The 16,475-nt window shown below is 53.9% G+C and overlaps 7 protein-coding genes across 7 annotated transcripts; 6 read left to right on the top strand and 1 right to left on the bottom strand.

Annotated features, from left to right (window-relative positions):
• Positions 1 to 9: 9 nt before the first annotated feature.
• Positions 10 to 1,230, top strand: IUM83_10819 (tigger transposable element-derived protein 6-like; the record flags this gene model as incomplete). The annotated part of the gene is made up of 1 exon (XM_067935338.1): positions 10 to 1,230. One exon carries the CDS (start codon positions 10 to 12, stop codon positions 1,228 to 1,230), a length of 1,221 nt encoding a protein of 406 aa, XP_067780635.1.
• A 233-nt stretch (positions 1,231 to 1,463) lies between these two features.
• On the top strand, positions 1,464 to 6,284 carry IUM83_10820 (uncharacterized protein; the record flags this gene model as incomplete). The annotated part of the gene is made up of 5 exons (XM_067935339.1): positions 1,464 to 2,500; positions 3,809 to 4,022; positions 4,099 to 4,447; positions 5,273 to 5,397; positions 5,469 to 6,284. 5 exons carry the CDS (start codon positions 1,464 to 1,466, stop codon positions 6,282 to 6,284), a joined length of 2,541 nt encoding a protein of 846 aa, XP_067780540.1.
• A 106-nt stretch (positions 6,285 to 6,390) lies between these two features.
• On the top strand, positions 6,391 to 9,708 carry IUM83_10821 (uncharacterized protein; the record flags this gene model as incomplete). The annotated part of the gene is made up of 5 exons (XM_067935340.1): positions 6,391 to 6,953; positions 7,025 to 7,408; positions 7,490 to 7,763; positions 7,836 to 7,989; positions 9,464 to 9,708. 5 exons carry the CDS (start codon positions 6,391 to 6,393, stop codon positions 9,706 to 9,708), a joined length of 1,620 nt encoding a protein of 539 aa, XP_067780539.1.
• Positions 9,709 to 10,151: 443 nt separating this feature from the next.
• On the top strand, positions 10,152 to 11,570 carry IUM83_10822 (uncharacterized protein; the record flags this gene model as incomplete). The annotated part of the gene is made up of 2 exons (XM_067935341.1): positions 10,152 to 10,876; positions 10,943 to 11,570. The coding sequence occupies 2 exons, from the start codon at positions 10,152 to 10,154 to the stop codon at positions 11,568 to 11,570; spliced, it is 1,353 nt and encodes a 450-aa protein (XP_067780605.1).
• Positions 11,571 to 12,183: 613 nt separating this feature from the next.
• Positions 12,184 to 13,581, top strand: IUM83_10823 (uncharacterized protein; the record flags this gene model as incomplete). The annotated part of the gene is made up of 3 exons (XM_067935342.1): positions 12,184 to 12,720; positions 12,797 to 13,108; positions 13,180 to 13,581. 3 exons carry the CDS (start codon positions 12,184 to 12,186, stop codon positions 13,579 to 13,581), a joined length of 1,251 nt encoding a protein of 416 aa, XP_067780604.1.
• Positions 13,582 to 13,981: 400 nt separating this feature from the next.
• IUM83_10824 (WRKY transcription factor 19) lies at positions 13,982 to 15,142 on the top strand (the record flags this gene model as incomplete). Its single annotated transcript, XM_067935343.1, has 1 exon — positions 13,982 to 15,142. One exon carries the CDS (start codon positions 13,982 to 13,984, stop codon positions 15,140 to 15,142), a length of 1,161 nt encoding a protein of 386 aa, XP_067780682.1.
• Positions 15,143 to 15,274: 132 nt separating this feature from the next.
• On the bottom strand, positions 15,275 to 15,880 carry IUM83_10825 (Calcium-activated potassium channel subunit alpha-1; the record flags this gene model as incomplete). Its single annotated transcript, XM_067935344.1, has 1 exon — positions 15,275 to 15,880. One exon carries the CDS (start codon positions 15,878 to 15,880, stop codon positions 15,275 to 15,277), a length of 606 nt encoding a protein of 201 aa, XP_067780537.1.
• Between the last annotated feature and the right edge of the window lie 595 nt (positions 15,881 to 16,475).

Raw genomic sequence — 16,475 nt, forward strand, 5'->3', positions numbered from 1 at the left:
TAGCCCGTGATGGCCGCCTCGGCGCACGACGAGATGCTGGAGCTGACGCTCGGGGACGTGGAGGATGCGGACAGGCGCGCGGAGGAGCAGAGCGGCGAGCCGCTGGCCATGTCGCTGACGCTGCCCACGTCGCCCACGCTGCTGCCGCTGGCGTCAGCAGATTTTAACGCCGAGATGCAGAAGTCTAACGACGAATATCGACGCTTAACCGACGCAATTAACCTTAACGTACCGGGTAATACCGGTTCCGTTAAGTACGACCCCAATAGTGGGCGTCTGGCTGCCTCGTCTCAGGTGGTGGACATGACGTCCACCCCGACCAAGTCGGGCCGCAAGCGCAAGCAGGGCACCAACGTGAGCATCGACTTGCAGACCAAGATCCGCATCATCGAGGTGGCCGAGCAGTACCAGTACGACCCCAAGAGCTCCTCCAGCCGCAGCAGCAACAGTAAGCAGGAGGGCGGGGCCATGCACGGCAAGGAGATCGTGAACGGCATCCGCCTGGCGGAGCAGTTCGGGCTCAACAAGAGCACGGTGAGCCGCATCCTGAAGCGCAAGGAGGAGTTCAAGAAGGCCTACTACAAGGACAACATCTCGGGCTGCTCCAAGCACATCAACAAGAAATCCAAGTTCGACAAGCTCAACCGGCTCGTGGAGAACTGGTACGACATGAATCGGGAGAAGAACGGCACCATCTCGGACACCCTCATCCGGGACGTGGGCAAGCGGTACGCCGAAGAGCTCGGCATCGACGACTTCCGCGGCTCCAACGGCTGGGTGCGCAGTCTGCGCAACCGCAAGGAGCACGCAGCACGCACCACGGTGTCTATCGAGGACCAGGAGGCTGAGAAGAGGAAGAAGGACAACGAAGCGATCGAGCGCATGCGGGTTGTCTTCCCTAACGGCGTCAAGGACATGGCTAGCTTCTTCAAGGACCTGTCGACCTATCTGGAGAGAGATGGCGGAGGTATGGGCGGCTTCGGGGATATGAGTGGCAACACCAGCAGTAGCAGCAACGGTAGCGCGAGGGTTGCTGCTGTTGTTCTCGCTGGGGCCTCCTATACGGACATGGACGACGACATTTCGCGCGAAGATGACAACGCTGTGGCGGAGGAGTTCCTCAAGAAGAAGATGATCGAGTCCCTGCGCGCATGGTCGCAGGAGTTAATGGCGTCGGAACTGGCCAAGCTGAAAAAGCGCATGAAGCCACGTCAAGCGGCTATTCTGTAGCGCTGATGTCTTGATGCGAACTTGTTCAACTAGCCTCAAGCAAGCGTGTACAATGCTGCTGTAACTTCCACTGTTTCCTATACAGTCTACCCACCCTCCTGTTTCTTTCAGACCCTACTACCCCTGGTAGCGTCGTCGCAAAATTATCACGGCAAAGCTAGCGTTGTTCGAGTTCCTGCTGAAGTATTCGCTAAATTTACCAGCACTTGGCAAGACATGTTGGTTTTGCCGTCATGGCCCCACCACGACGACTGCTCCTGAGGAAAGAGCCAACACTGGAGCGCGCCACTAGCATCGGGATCACTTTACCGAGCTTCAATTTCGTGGAGGCTCGACCTCCTCGGCGTCGGCGTGATGGTCCTCGCGCCACTACTGCTTCATCGGATTTCCCACCACTCAACGGAGTAGAGCTCAACAACCCCGTGCAGCAGCCAGCAGTGATTGATTTGGATGAAGTACTGTACAGCACAGTGTCGCGGCGGGCAGAGCTATTCGAGGACCCATCAATGACGCAGGAGACCAAGATGGCTCGTATCTGGCAAGCATTGCTTCGACACTCTGAACGGGGTCGCTTCGGGAACCCTGAGGCAGGGAGTGTCAATCCCATTTGCACTGCTCTCTGTCTGGAAGCCACGGATAAAATCTTGGCCGCGTGCGGCGCGTCGATCTTACTTCGAAGCGTGCTTGTTGGTGGGCTCGCCAATTCGGTGTACACACAGTACGACCCAGACCAAGGATTCGAAAAGCAGCAGCAGTACGCGGAACTCGCATGGCGTCAGAGTAAGCAACTAGCTACCCAGGACGAGGAAATTGCGAAGCTAGCAAAACTGCGTGAGCTTGCGGAGCAGCACGTGTTTGATCAGCTCAGCGCGGCTGGCGTCGGTCAATTACTGCAGCAAATGGATCTATCTCGTCGCGTGAGTGCTGTGACTGAGATGCTGGCGCCTGTCCTCGACGATGATCTACTTCTTGTGCTTTGGAATGCTACCGCAACGACGCAAGCATCAGCTAACCAGCTCCTACGAGTTGATAAGTCGGAAATTGATGTCGTTGACGCTAGCCCGGAGTCGATGTCGTGGAATGAAACGCGAAAGCGAGGGGCTGCTCTCGCCAGTCTTGTTCTCCAAGAACGTGTCCGCTTAGTGATTCTTGTTTGGCAAAAGCTGAGCACCGAAGAAAAGCGTCTAGCGTACAAGGCGCTCGACCCATCCATCTCAACCACCCAGGCGGTTGCTACACTGAAGAGCGTCCTTCACGCGCTGGAGGAGACGTACGTCTCCGAGTTGATCCATCATCAACGCCAACTTTCACGACGAAATTTGAATCTGGCCTCGCAACTTGGAATCATCAATGAGACCGGTCCGAATAAGCCATTAGCCGCAGGAAAGCATGTCGCGTTAGCCCCCACCGCACCACGAGCGCTAGGAAAGCTCCGCGGCGCTAGGGGTCGAGCACGCACTATATTACTTAGTGGAGATTCGGAGGACTCGCCTTACGCTGGCGCCGAATCCAAGGCGTCGATCCCGCAGGTTCTGTTGGGCGCACTGGTCTCATCGAGTCCAGGGTACGGGCGCCTAAGTCAAATCCAGTTGTCTCCGAACCAAGGGCGTTCGCGGCCGGTGAGCTCGGGTATCCTACCAGAGCAGCTTCTTGCATCTCACAGTGACGTCCTTCGTACGTGCGAAGACGTTTTCGATTTGCTTTGTGAGATTGAACAGCAGCAAGTGGTTGCCCTTGAAGAACGAAATGGTGAGCCTGACATTCATGTGGACGAGATTGGGGAGAGAATAGTGATGGAAGCCCGACTCAAGCTTCGAGACCTGCTGTGTACGTATGTGGAGCCATCGGAACCGATCCAAGAGCGTTTCCATCGATGCGAGGATGCACGCGAGAAGCGGGCGGAACTTGAAAGCAGCCGTTCAGATGACGAGCGCAAACTCACGGAGCTAATGAATGCCATCATTTCTGGACAGCGTCGCAACCCAGAACTTCTTGTCAATGCGGTAAACCGTAGCCCGGAGACGCTTCTCAGTGCTATTGCGCTAAATCCAGGTATGCTGATCTTTTCAATCACGAAGTTTCCTGAACCAGTGAAGCGGTTCCTCTCATTGGACTCGAAAGCCTGCGATTTCTTGGACGGGCTCGTCCAAAAGTACAAGGGAATGCAATTACTGTGGAACCCCCCAGGGATTGGCGGTGGTCATGAGGCTTTTCTACCGGTAAACAGACTGAGAAAAATGTCGATTGCTGCCGAGGAGCTGGCTTTGGCACTGCCGCCTGGTGACTCTTTGGAGCAGGGAGCATTGCTACTACTCGAGTGGTTCACGTCTCATTTAAATGATTTGACCGATCTGTTGCTTGAGCATCCGAAGCCGCTACAATTACTTTTCTCTAAAATGCACCAGCGTGGTGACGTATCGGCTTTCTTTCAGCTCATGCTACTACTTCAGCAGACCGCGGGTGTCCAGAACTTCATATCACGCGCATCGGTGGCTACCCTGGAACGCCTTGCGTTGGAAGATCAATCTGCCGTGTTAGCTGTTTTGCGAGAAATCTTTCAATATCGTGACACCTTCAGTGACAACGGTGGTGATGGTTCCCAGCCCACCCGACCAAACCGTGATCTACTCCATGAGCTTCAAGCGTCTCCGCACCTCGTAGCGTGCCTAAGCGCTATGGATCCAAATGTGCTGCAAGAAGTGTTCTTGGGCAACATCGATGCATGGGCGCCATTCTTCGTAGATATGGTGGCTTCCAACGACACACTATTGCGCCAGAGCGTCGTACAACGGGTACGTAAGACTAGTAGTATGCTGTGGTTGTTCATTATCTAATAGTTTGGGATGTCCTCTACGTCCTTATGTTTAGACTCACCACGTTGAAGGCGGTGACACGCTACTACGGCTACTGATAGCTGTTATTGATGGCACCACTGCAGTGCTGGATCTTGCAGCTTTAGATAGAGCCCTCTCTGCCTCGGACGTGGAGCAAGCAAAGCTGCGCGAAGCTTGTGCACGCCGGAAGGAGCACCAGTGCATCTATCTACGTGGTCAACCCACCGTGTTTGGAGCTATTGTGGCACCACAGATCGCGGTAGTCGGGTATAATCCACGGCGATTTTTGCCGTGTCAGACCGGATCGCTTGCAACAAGTGCTGCTGGACCTGCAATGGTCGTGTCTTCAATTCAAGAACGAGGCAACAAGGACAACAAGGCAGGTCGGACGCTATTGCGTCCTGCTAGGACGAAGAAACCTACTCCGTCGGCGCCAACGACAGGACGAAAGCGCCAACCCCGAAGTGGTGACACCAGTGGGTTGCTCCAAGCCGCACCAATTTCTAGCGGTGACAATAGTACCAGCGAGAGGATTCTCATCGCTAGAGGGGGTGAAGTGCCTTCGATGTGGCAGCTGTACCTACGAGCACACTCCGCCGTGCTATCCAGAGACGACCCCGACGGGACGAGGGAGTTGTTGCCCTATCTATCCAAGGCCCGGGTGAAGGCATTGGTACTCGACATCTGGCTTGAGTTCCTAAAGACTGATCACTTGCAATTGGAGAGCGCGAGCCTTTGGTCCGTTGCACCGTTCGTATGCGACTACTTGATTGCTCGGTACAATGCGCCCGCCGTGGTAGGTGCACGTCTTGAGAATTTGTTGAATGGGTTGGTCGCCTTCCAGGATGATCCACGTGTGGCATTCTTCGCGTCGGCCTGTGGATTGGGAGATGTGAAAACGTCGGATGCGTATGAATCAGGACCACCGAGTTATGATGTGTTCCTCTACTACATTCATGCGCTCGCGCATCTATTCTACGGGCAAATGAGGATTTTCCAGTCAGGCAAGCGACTAGACGAAACAACGAGTGGAAGCTGTCCTATCGACGTTCGTCACGCCTTGGCTGTCACTAACGCACTATTCACATTCTCACTAACGGAGACAGCGATACGTGCGTTGCGCGCGGAGATTGAAGGACTCCCACGGATCAATGCACTAGCACTGGTAGGAATGACTGAGCTACCGGTTGCAGATGTTGCTGGTGAAGGGAGCGACGAAAATGTTGTCGAAATCATCGATCAGAGTGATGGAACAACCCGCTTTGTTGAACTCGACGATGTTATGAATATCTTTTTGAAGCAATGGACGGCAAAGACTCACCAAACCGAGGAGGTAAGGTTGCTTTTTCGAGAAAACTTGTTAACGTCATCTGATCTTTTGCCCTGCTCATGCTATACAAACAGCGGTATCGCCAAGCGTTTGCTGCAAACGACTTAGGTGGAGACCGGATAGGAATGAACGAGTTCGTCAAGATTGTCACGGGGGTCTCTGCGGGTCGTATCTCGGCGCGGGAGTGCCGTTTGGTCTTCAGCGACGCTGGCCAAGAGTTCATGAACATCGAAACATTCATTCGTGTGACGCGAGCGTACCAACTTCGCGCCTTCGACACTCATCTACCAGAGGTCAGCCTCGATGAGCACGACCTCCAGGACCTGCGCCTGTCGGTAGGCCGCGCCAACGTTGTGTCTACCCAACGAGAGGTGGAGGACCTGGCGAGGTATTGGCGCAGTGTGCGGTCTGACGTGGTGCACCAACTAGAAGCTGCGCACCAAAAGAAAACCACCAAGAACATCCTCAAGAAGCAAAGCGCGTTAATAGAGAGGCTGGTGGCGAGCACGCCGCCCTTGCACCAGCAGCTCCAGGTCCAGCAGCCATTTGCCAAGCGCCAGGCCACCAGCTCGGCGCACACTGCAGCTTTGCAGGAGAAACTGGACCGGGTGTGGCACGAGGTGCGGACGTGCGTCAAGATGTTGCAACGAGCCAAGCTCACGCAGCACTACCTCTGTGGTCTGTTCATCCGGTCCAACATGTTGCGGTGGATCCGCCAGGCCCGCAAACGCGCCCATGAAGAAGAGCGCTCGCATTCTCGTCTCCCCGCGCCTCTGCTTCAATCCAGCTCGGGCATCTCCAAAGCAGGATCAACTCAAAGCATAAACGCCAGCTCAGATATCTCCAAGACAGGCTCGACTCTAAGCATAAACTCGCAAGCAGGGCTGTAGACGTGCATGCAACTTGACATGGCTACGCTTTTCGGTAGTCGAAGATATTTTTTCGGTGGTCGGATGTGTCCTTTCGCGAGCAACAGGACCATACCAAGTGAGCTGCATGGACAACAATACCAGCCACACGCAGCCACACAAGAGGAGCGAGCGAGTTCATGGCATTCAGAGCGGCGAACTCTTCGTTCGGGTCAATAGTGTTGGGCTTTGTGAACCTCACGGGACGCTCCATGGCGCTCACCCGTTCTTGAAGACGCTGTTACATCTCCAGGACGACAGTACGGCAGCCTTACAGCTTCTCGTGCAGCCCAGTGAAGCAAAACTAGCTTTCAGTCGCAAGCTTCGGCGTCAGATTCGACAGCGAAAGCGCGTTGCGAGGAAGCGTTGGGGTGCTGTGCGAGATGCTGTGGAGTCATACGACTGCAAGAGTCTAGGTGCGATCGCGGATCACCTCTCACCGGTCGTGCACCCTGCTGCGGGTGCGCTGGATCGCTACTCGCAGCAATTCCAGAGGCTTGAACAAGCCTACAAACAGCACGTAACGAGCGATGTATTGCATCTGTACGCGCTACTCGAAGCTGAACGTCAGTACATCGCGGCGTGGAGCAATCGCGAGGAGGCCAAGTGCCGAGATCAGCGAGCACTTACCAAGTTGCTACACCAATTCAAGTGCGTCATGCATGATGAAGAACGATTTATCGTGGAAATAATTCTGAAACTAACGATCGCCTGCTTTGCAGCTCTTTTGCATTGCAGGTCGAGAGTGAGACGTCAGGGCAGGTGCGAATGTGGCGACTGCCGCCTTCGGATGCACAGCGTAAGCGCTGTGTCAAGGCAGCAACGGAGAACATCAAGAAGCGATTCTTTGCATCATCCGAGCAGGCCCTGGAAGTGCTTGAAGTCTACAAGATCGAGAACCGAGTCTTGCTGACTACCTTCCAGAGATTCACCAGCTCGCTAGCCCAAACAACCTCTGACATCAAGATCAAGGGGTTGTTTTGTAGCGTCCCAGCTGAAAGTGTGGAACGCTGCATCGTGTATGGGATGCACACATCGCCAAATGGTGAAGAACCTCACTTTATAGACTCGCACGGGACGGAGATCAAGATCTTCAACCGCTCAATGTACTTGCCAGTCGTACTATATCCCTTCGCACACGATGAGATTGCTAACCTTGCAGTTTATTATTTTGCCGCTTTCTGCAGGCTACTACAAGGCCGTGAAGACGCACCAGGGACTAACATGGTGTTTCGAGCACGCTCTAAGGTGAACGACAGCACACCACTTCACTTCCCTCGGCGTTTTGGCAGATATAGCACGTTGGAGGAAATGCGATCGTTCATGACAGCCGAGCAGCCCGCAGTACTGTACCTTGGGCTGTGTCGAGTTGCAATAGGCAAGGCAGCACGAGTGACGGGCACCTCCAGGGAAACTTTTCCTGACGACCCAACTGTCGGTGCCCTCCATTTTGCCAATGAGGTACGCTTAGATGTTTTCGATACCTGTTGGTTGAGGACCAACTCACTGAGTTCCTCTATTTGCAAAACACAGGAAGAGTATCTGGTGCGCTTCCCCGATGCCGTCGTCCCAGAATTCATCATCCAAGTTCGAATCGTGAAGCCGCCTGCCCCTCTAGCTGTGAAATTTTCAGTGGATACCATTATTCCTGTGTCGTTGACATCCTCGATTCCAAGTTTTGCGCTTGGTGCTTTCGAGGATTTTATCTACAGTGCATCATTCGACAGCGCTGGATCGGGAGTTTCTGCGTTCCCCTTATCATTACCAGCTTCTGATCGGCAACACAGCTTTTTCGCTTCAAATGGCCCCCCAGCTAGTTTGAGTCCGACGCCACTGATTCCTCAACAAGAAAACGAAAACAATCAAGCCGCAAAAACTGATGAGATATCTCCTGAAACGATCTTGGCGAACTGTGCTAGCCAAAAACGTCAAGTGCGAGATGACTTGCAGCGTACTGAGAGACTGTTTTGGGCGCGGGCGCGTGAGATTTGGGAAGAAGAAGGCATCCGCAGTGGCGTCAAGGTGAAGCAGAAAAACCAGTCCCGCAGTTTACGTGAAGAAGATGGCGATCTGGCAAAGTGGAACCAAACGGGGAGTGGTATGGAACGCGTTGAGCCGCCATCAAAGCGTCGAACCCAGGGCTCCAAATATGCAGTATCCCATACACTTCGTCCACGGTAGCCAACTACAGTCAGAACGATCCATGATGAGCACTCACTTTTCCCATTTGATCGCGCATACTGTATATGAACAACGTTCGCGTTGACTCCACACACCACTCTAAGGAGAAGTCCTATTGACCGCGCCCTCGGGTCTGCTATGCCAGGGTCAAAATAACAGCCAACTTTAAAATACGTTTCCCCGGAATCTCCTCTCCTTTCACCAAGTATTTTCTTAGAGTCAGACCCGTTGGATAGACAAGCAACAATTGCTGCATCCCAACAGATGACGATCTGGTGATTTAGTGTGCTTCAGCATGTACCGGCGTTTACCCTCGCGTTACTACGATCACCCAGACAACGAAATTATTTTCTTTAAGTAAGTTGCATGCTTTGTTTAAGAATAGAGAATTTAGCGTGGAAAAACCAGAGAGCGTTCGTGCTCGATGAGAACGGGAAATACTAGTTGGTGTTCGTGGTCTTCGCGCCACATCACTCCCGGCGTTCGCCAAAACACGAACACCCTCGTTTCGGTCAATGCTACAGTAGTTCAATGGCCCATTGACAGTGGGGTCTCAATTTTAAATCAACCTATATTGGCATGGGCAGCAGGCGACGGCTTGGCCGCAAACGATTGTTAAGTACTTTTTAAACTATTAAGATATTAATAAAATACATCTCCTGTAGTTTCCACGCAGAGTAGAACAGTACACTACTATATAACACATAACCACATAGCGTTAGCGCCAACTGTGATCTCCGAAAAGTATCCAACAGAAAAAGAATTTTTGAGCCTCCCTCCAATCTGTACGCCGTTATGCTCTCTTACCTACAAACAGTTGGAAGCGTATTTTGCAATGTGCATTCATCTGGAAAGTGCCGACACCCCTTGTGTCCAGATAGCCAAAGGGGTCAGTCTTTTAAGACTAGTTACGTGGCAGCAGATATCGTCATGTTTTGACTAGTGTAATATAGTGTCTTTGTGCACGTCCTGGCCCACAGTACTACCAGCAATCCAGGTATCGAGGACGATTTATCTCCTACCTACTGGCATCAACGACTTGACATCGTACTCATACCCGAGCGACTTCATGCCCCCCGGAAGTCACAACGTGCTAGAACCTCAGTGCGACGAGGTGGAGGCAAGCTACAATCTCGACTGCATGTACTACACGCCGGTTGCATCGTTCAAGCACACGTGGAGTGACGCCGATATTGAGTTCCTGCAGAGACTTCTGCTGGTCTGATCGATAATCCCCACCCATGACTTGATGAGTTGTCTAGCATGAATTGCAGTTTTAATATTGTGATTCCCGGCCAAATTTGCTTGATTGAGGCGGTTAGCCCAAGAGCCAAATGAATAATATTAAAATCCCCTTACGTTTTGAATTAACCACATTCTCACAGCAATCCCACCAAGTTTCTTCAGCAGCTACACACCAGTGCTGCCCGTCGTGTGCCGCGGTTATTTTAATAATAAAATATGTTTAAAAACGCGCAGCCATATCTCGCCCTAATTGAGAATGAAAATAATTCTATTATTTCAAATGTCTCTAATACATACCATACTTCGAAGTAATAGGTACAGTGGTAGTGTTTCAGTTTACACACGAGGAAAAGTTGTAGAGACCGGAAAGTTTTCGAGTCCATACTTAAACCAAGTGACGTCTGCGCCAGTGACGCCGCCACGATGGACGTGATACTGGCGCAGCTGGGGGCTCAAGAGCTGGCGGCGCACTGCCGCGACGCGATGCGCACGCAGCTCCTGGAGCTGCAGCGCGTGCTCGGCGAGGCACTGGCCGCCGCCCAGCGCGCGGAGGAGGTGCAGCTGGCGTCGCAGAAGCTGGCCATCGCGCTGTTCGTGGACGCCTCGGAGCTGTCGCCGACTCTGGTCGCCTGTGCGCGCGCGCGGGACGAGCTGGGGCAGACGCTGGAGCGCGTGGCGGCTCGAGCGGTCGGCGCTGCCGTGTCCACGGCCTCCAGCCTGCCGAAGAAGCGCAAGGCCAGCGCGGAGGAGCCGAGCGCCAAGAAGCAGAAGCGCTCGTGTTCCCCGGCCCCGGAGGCCCCCGCCAAGGCCCCAGAGGCCGGACAGAAGTCCACTGCGGCGCTCTCCAGGGCGCTGGCGGCTGGCGCCAACCTGGCGGACGAGCTGGCCAAGAAGAAGAAGGCCGCCGACCGCGTGGACGGGCTCAAGACGCTCGTGCAGCACTTCAACACGGCGCACAAGCACCTGGACGCCAATAGTGTCGTGGACCAGGTCGAGGCCCTGGACACGCTCACGGTCGTGGCGCTCACGGCGGTCGGCATCATGCAGCACGGGAAACCGGCCATGAAGCGCCACTGGGTGCAGAAATTCAGAGACAACGTCGCGGACGTGCAGGAGCAGTTCCCCGAGTCGGCGTCGGCCTTCAACGGGTATGTTGGCGGCTAGACTACTGTTAACTTTGAGTTACTGTACCATTGACATTTGATCTGCATCAGGTGCATGAACGCGCTGTCGAAGATCATCAGCAGCTTCCCACTGACGATCAAGGAGGGCCAGCAGCTGCGTGTGCGTATTCGCAAGGCGTACGAAGAAGTGAAGGGCTGGGAGGAAGGGGGCTTCACCATTTCAGACGTCTCGAAAAATATCTCACTGATCACTGAGGCGCTCGAGAGCACCTGCCAAAACTGGAATGCGCGCAGCGACACAAAAGTTCGAGAGCTGACGGCTCTGCTCCTGCGCAGGGTTGGCCTCTTGAAGGAAAGCAAAAAGCAGGCAAAGAGGAAGCAACGACTCCAGTCGTGGCTGGATGAAATGAGCCAGGCGAAGGAAGGATCTAAGGATGCGCCTGCAACGCCAAAAACTCCCCCACCCACTGCTGCCATAGCAAAACCAAACGAGGCATCGAAACCGCAGAAAAAGAAGAAGAAAGAGAAGGCAAAGACGCAGGTGACGCCTAGCAAAGCGAACGACAAGGACAATTCATCCAAAAAGGCGACGCCCCGAAAAGGATCTCCACACTTGCCACAAACGGCAGTAGTGTCGGCCCCACCGTCCAGTAGCAACAAATCGGATTCAGAGTCCACACAGCGTGATGCACCTATCAAGAGCGAGGTAGTCGGGTAGAAGTTCGTGTTTGACTAGAGCAGTGGAGAATGACGAGCATAGATATAATTTTGCAGCTGCATAATACATGCCATTGTCTTATTGAAGCATTCAAACTACAGAGCTAATGCAGGTGCAATTCGTACACAAGCGAAGGGGAGCAGCACGGTACCAGCCTACCCAACGACCCTCTCGTAAGGCGTCGGGTTCCAACCGGGAAAAAACGCAGTCACGGTCTGCTTGGCCTCCTCCACCGTTCCTGACACACAGCGTTCATCGGCGATACGCGTCGAGATGTACTTATGTACGCCACGGGGTCCGATTTGTACATGTTGCCCATCAACATTTTGTCTAAAATCTTGGTGTTACCAACTCCAGAGCGATCAACTGAAGTCTTGTCCATCATGGCTAGCACATTTTTCTTACTTAATGTTTATCCTGTGTAAAATTGACAGGATAGTATTCACGGGGGGGGGGTCTCCTTGTGAGGGTATCAACTTCTCGAACAACGGCTGTGCGTACTTAGTATAACGCTGCTTATGGTGCCAGACTGTTTATGGTGCCCAGCTCTCCCATACCGGCAATACTCAAGCGATACCACACACAAGACGTTTCTCCCATCGTTGCGTATCAAATGAGTTTCTCGTTGCTGGGCGCCGAAGATGATCGAGCCGTCTTAGAAGAAGCCCTTGCTTTCATCGATTCATGTGGGACCGAGGAGGATGATACAACGGATTCTAGCGCTAGCGGCCATGTCCCCGCTGATGGCAAACTTGTTGGAGATGACAGCTCTGCGAAGGACACACGTCGATCTGATACACCGCCAGCTAAACCAAAGGCAAAGAAGCGGCGTATCAAGACCTTCGCGAGCTCGTCCACGCGCCAGCTGCAACGCAAAAAGGCCGAGGCAACTTCACTGCGCGAGGAAGCGCTTGTTCTAGAGGCCCAGATCGATTTGCTGAAACACGCCAAGCAATCATCACCGACGGGACCTCAGACTGCTTCCACTCGATCAGCGAGGGAGTCGAAGGGCTACGATCAAGCTGTAACTCAGGCTGTACTTCGCCAGCAAGCTGAGAAAGTCAATCGTGACTTAAAGGCAATTCTTGCAAACCAGGAGCAAGTGAGCGAATCATTGCGCTCAGTATTACAGCGCCGCTCAGCCTTGCAGGTGAGTTAGAATTCTTGTAGCCGAGTGTATTCCTTGCCCGCTTTGTTTAATCCCTGGCATTATTCTGTTAATATAGGGCATGGACGTTGTGTTTGGTGGTTCAGCTCCTTTATACCGGCCACCCCAACCGTTGGATCGCAGCATGGGGATAATGCATTTGCTGGAGCAACGTGTGGAAAATCTTTACCTTGATTCACAGGGCGGATTTGGATGGGATATGCCTTGGTTGGTCACTTCTAAAATGAACGTCAACTCCAACACACAGTATGGAAAGGTTATTGAGATCGAGACCATCACGCCGGTCGCTTGCTCGATCCAAGAAGCTGCTGCAATCTTGTGGAAAGACATGAAGACAATTCACGAAATCCCAGACAAACGATATCGATATGTACGTCTCCCTCACTGCTATGATCCGTTCTATATTGTTAACTTGAGCTGCGGCGATTATTCCTGCAATAGTTGCGCGGAAGCAAGCCTCACTCGCTCGAAAAGAATTTCGTGATGAGGTTGCGTGGGCAAGACTGCGATATTGAGATCAACGGAAGCCATTTCTCCCGCAAGTTTGAGGAGGACCAGCGCATTGTCGTCGCTAAAGCCGACTCAATGATTTTGCCGACCCAAGGACTCGAATTCAAGTCTCCATCGTGGACAACTATTACGGCGTCCGAGTCCGACCCGCAGCATGCATCAGTCGTGCGAAGCTACTTGCGTATTTACGCAGAGGTGCAGAATAACCTAGACGCTCGAGCTGAGGATCTGGAGTTCGCGCGAAACTTTGTACTCAACGGGCTCAGCAAAATGATGTTCGGCTGCGCGCAGAAGACTCAAAGCGAGCTTGTTCAGCAAATGGTAGTGATCTAACTTCATGAGTAAGCACCTTATAAAAAAAGTAACTTTGGAGCGGATGTCTTTGGCGCGCGAAGTATTTATACCTGGACTGTTTAGTACACGCTGCTTGGTGTGAATTACCTGAAGCTTGACGTCGGTCTCGCCACCTCATCCGACCACGTGGGAGCGAGGGTAGTGCCTACCATCCTGATACATTGCGTGTTATCAAGACGAGGAAGGGTTAGCATCTGGTGAAGCTGCAGCTTGACTTGGGCGTTTCGACTCGCGAGCCTTATTCGAAGCACCCCCAGCCAACATGCACTGAGGCATACGCATGTTAACTATCGCAAGCGGGACACTTCCCGCGCCAGCTTCTCCCTCACATCCAATTTCGCTCCGTACCGCAAGTGCCGCTCCAACAACAACAGCAACGATGGATCCGCGGGCTTCACCAATCTCGAGTGGCAATGCGTCGTTGTACAATATCGGCGACATTCTGAATCTTCCTGCAGCAATGGACCTGCTCGACGACGACGATTTCGAGAGCACCATGATGATGCTGGACAACTCGGGATCCATGGCATCCTCCCCGACGTCGACGTTCCGAAGAGAAGACCCCGACAACCTGGAGTTAAACCTGACAGGACTTAGCGACGCCTTCAACCCGCAAGACACGGAGTCTCCTCTTGCCACCAGTGCACAACACGCCATGAATTCCGGATCAGGTTATTCGGTGGGGATCCTCTCACCGGACCTGAAAATTCGGGTCAGCGGCCGAACACCCGTGAGCGGTCGAACACCCGTGGGCGGCGACGTGTACATCAAGCAGGAGAGCGAAATGCCCGATTTCTCACCGGTCATGGACTCCTTCCTACGCGAGTCATGGGATGACATCGTCGGTCCGGGAACGAGATCTGCAAGGTCGTCTTTCAAGTCGACTGGCAGTTGTCCGAGCCCATTCACGATTTCAACCACCCCGGGACGCGTGAACCCGCTGCCGACCAACTTTCTTCTCCCCACTCCGTCTCCACTAGGAGGACAGGCGTTGACAAAGAGTATGCCATACCTCGCACCGTCGTTGCCGCTACCCCCCGCCACATTGCGCACAATTTCGAACGCGTCTACATCTTCGACACTGTCGTCGGCTTCGTCTACCAAGTCGAAAGGGACGCGACGAGCCAAGCAGTGCATAGCTGAAGGGTGCACTCGACGAGCGCAGTCGAACAACCGATGCAAGACTCACGGTGGTGGCGCACGTTGCCAAGTAGAGGGCTGCGATAAGAGTTCGCAGGGCGGCGGTCTGTGTCGTGCACACGGAGGTGGCAAGAAGTGCCGCGTGCCAGGGTGCTCGAAGGGAACCCAGCGTCTCGGTCTCTGCTATTTGCACGGTGGAATTCGACGATGCATCATGGAGGGGTGCAAGAAGAAGGACCGCGGCAATGGCTACTGCATCTCGCACGGTGGCGGTAGGCGGTGCGAGGCCGAGAACTGCAACCGATCTGTCCGCAAGGGCAACCACTGCCAGATGCACCAGGGTCTCGCAGACGACACTCTTTTTCAGATCAGCCGAGGCCAGGGCCTTGCGTCTTCGTAATTCTCAGGTAGCACTCTAACGGCGCTCTTTAAAAGCTCCTACGAGTGATAGTTTATATCTCCTTTAGCAAAAGTCAACGATGCGAACGATGGCAATACAGGAAACTTTGATTGATGAATCTAGGTAGTCTGTCTACATGAAGAATGCAGCGACAGCCGCTGCGACGCTGACAGCGGAACACATTGCAGGCGTCACAACCGAGGCCGCGCTTGATCCCGAAGAAGCGGCGGCAGACGACGAAGATGCAGACGCAGGCGTAGCCGCGTCCGTGGTTTCGGTGGTAGTGGTCGAGCCAGCCTCAACAGTGCTAGCGTTGGATCCGGCGGTCGAGCTCGTGGAAGTCGAGGTCGAGTTCGAATCACCACTGCAGGTGATGTCGGCCCAGAGCGATTCGTCCGATGTGGACGACGAATCGCCCGGGTGCGAGACGCCGCTGGTCCACTGCGGCGTTCCGCCCACCGTCCACACGCAGCACGGGTCGCCGAGCTCCTGACCGTTCGTCTGTCCATCGCCGTCCGAGTCCTTTTGGCAGAACTCCGTCGTCCATTCATCGCCAGCAGTGCCGAAGTCCAGACCGAAGTCGTTGTTGGCGCCGCCGCCAGCAGGGTCCACGTGACCCAGGGCCGCCACTCCGGAGACGTTGTCGCCGTTGGGGAGACGCGCGACGTACGTCGGGCGAGCACTCACGACGGCAGCCGTGGTGGCGACGATGGCGAGAGAGAGCGTAGCGCGAACCATCGGGGTGAAAGAAGCGAGGAGAGGTACTGTAGTGCGCAGTCGCTGGCGTTTTTGAGAATGAAGACCATCAAAATGAACATCAGCCTTCACGCTGCTGCCAGTTGCGTGGCGGATCTGTTTGCCAACGACAACGCGTTGACCTCCCTGCGCGAAATTGAAGCCGGATCTGCGTGACCCCTTCCTTACACCGTTTCGGCTATCGCTGAGGCAAAGCTGCGATTCGATTGTGTCCAGGGCCAGATGGAAGTGAAACATATGCCATTTTTTTAATAACGCGTTGTTGCCAATCGAGCTTGCGTAAGCGCTCCGACAGCAAAACCGAGGAGCTCGAGAGTCGATCTCTGCCGTGTGCGAAGCTCGGGACCCTCGGCATCCATAGCGGTTCGAGGCAGTGTCCAACTCGTGCAGCGGTACCAATAATCGTTATTATAACGGGCATCCCCCCACGGCAGCTATGCAGTGCGGGACATTCTGCGCCATGCGATTCGGGCAAGACCACCGGGATCTGGATGAGTTAATCGGTTTACTAAACCGAAAACATGTGTCCAAAAAGCTGTTTTATGCCTGAGGTTTTTGCTGTTCGCCTCGGACACGG

Source organism: Phytophthora cinnamomi, assembly GCF_018691715.1.
Source record: "Phytophthora cinnamomi strain GKB4 chromosome Unknown Contig126, whole genome shotgun sequence".
NCBI lineage: Eukaryota > Oomycota > Peronosporomycetes > Peronosporales > Peronosporaceae > Phytophthora > Phytophthora cinnamomi.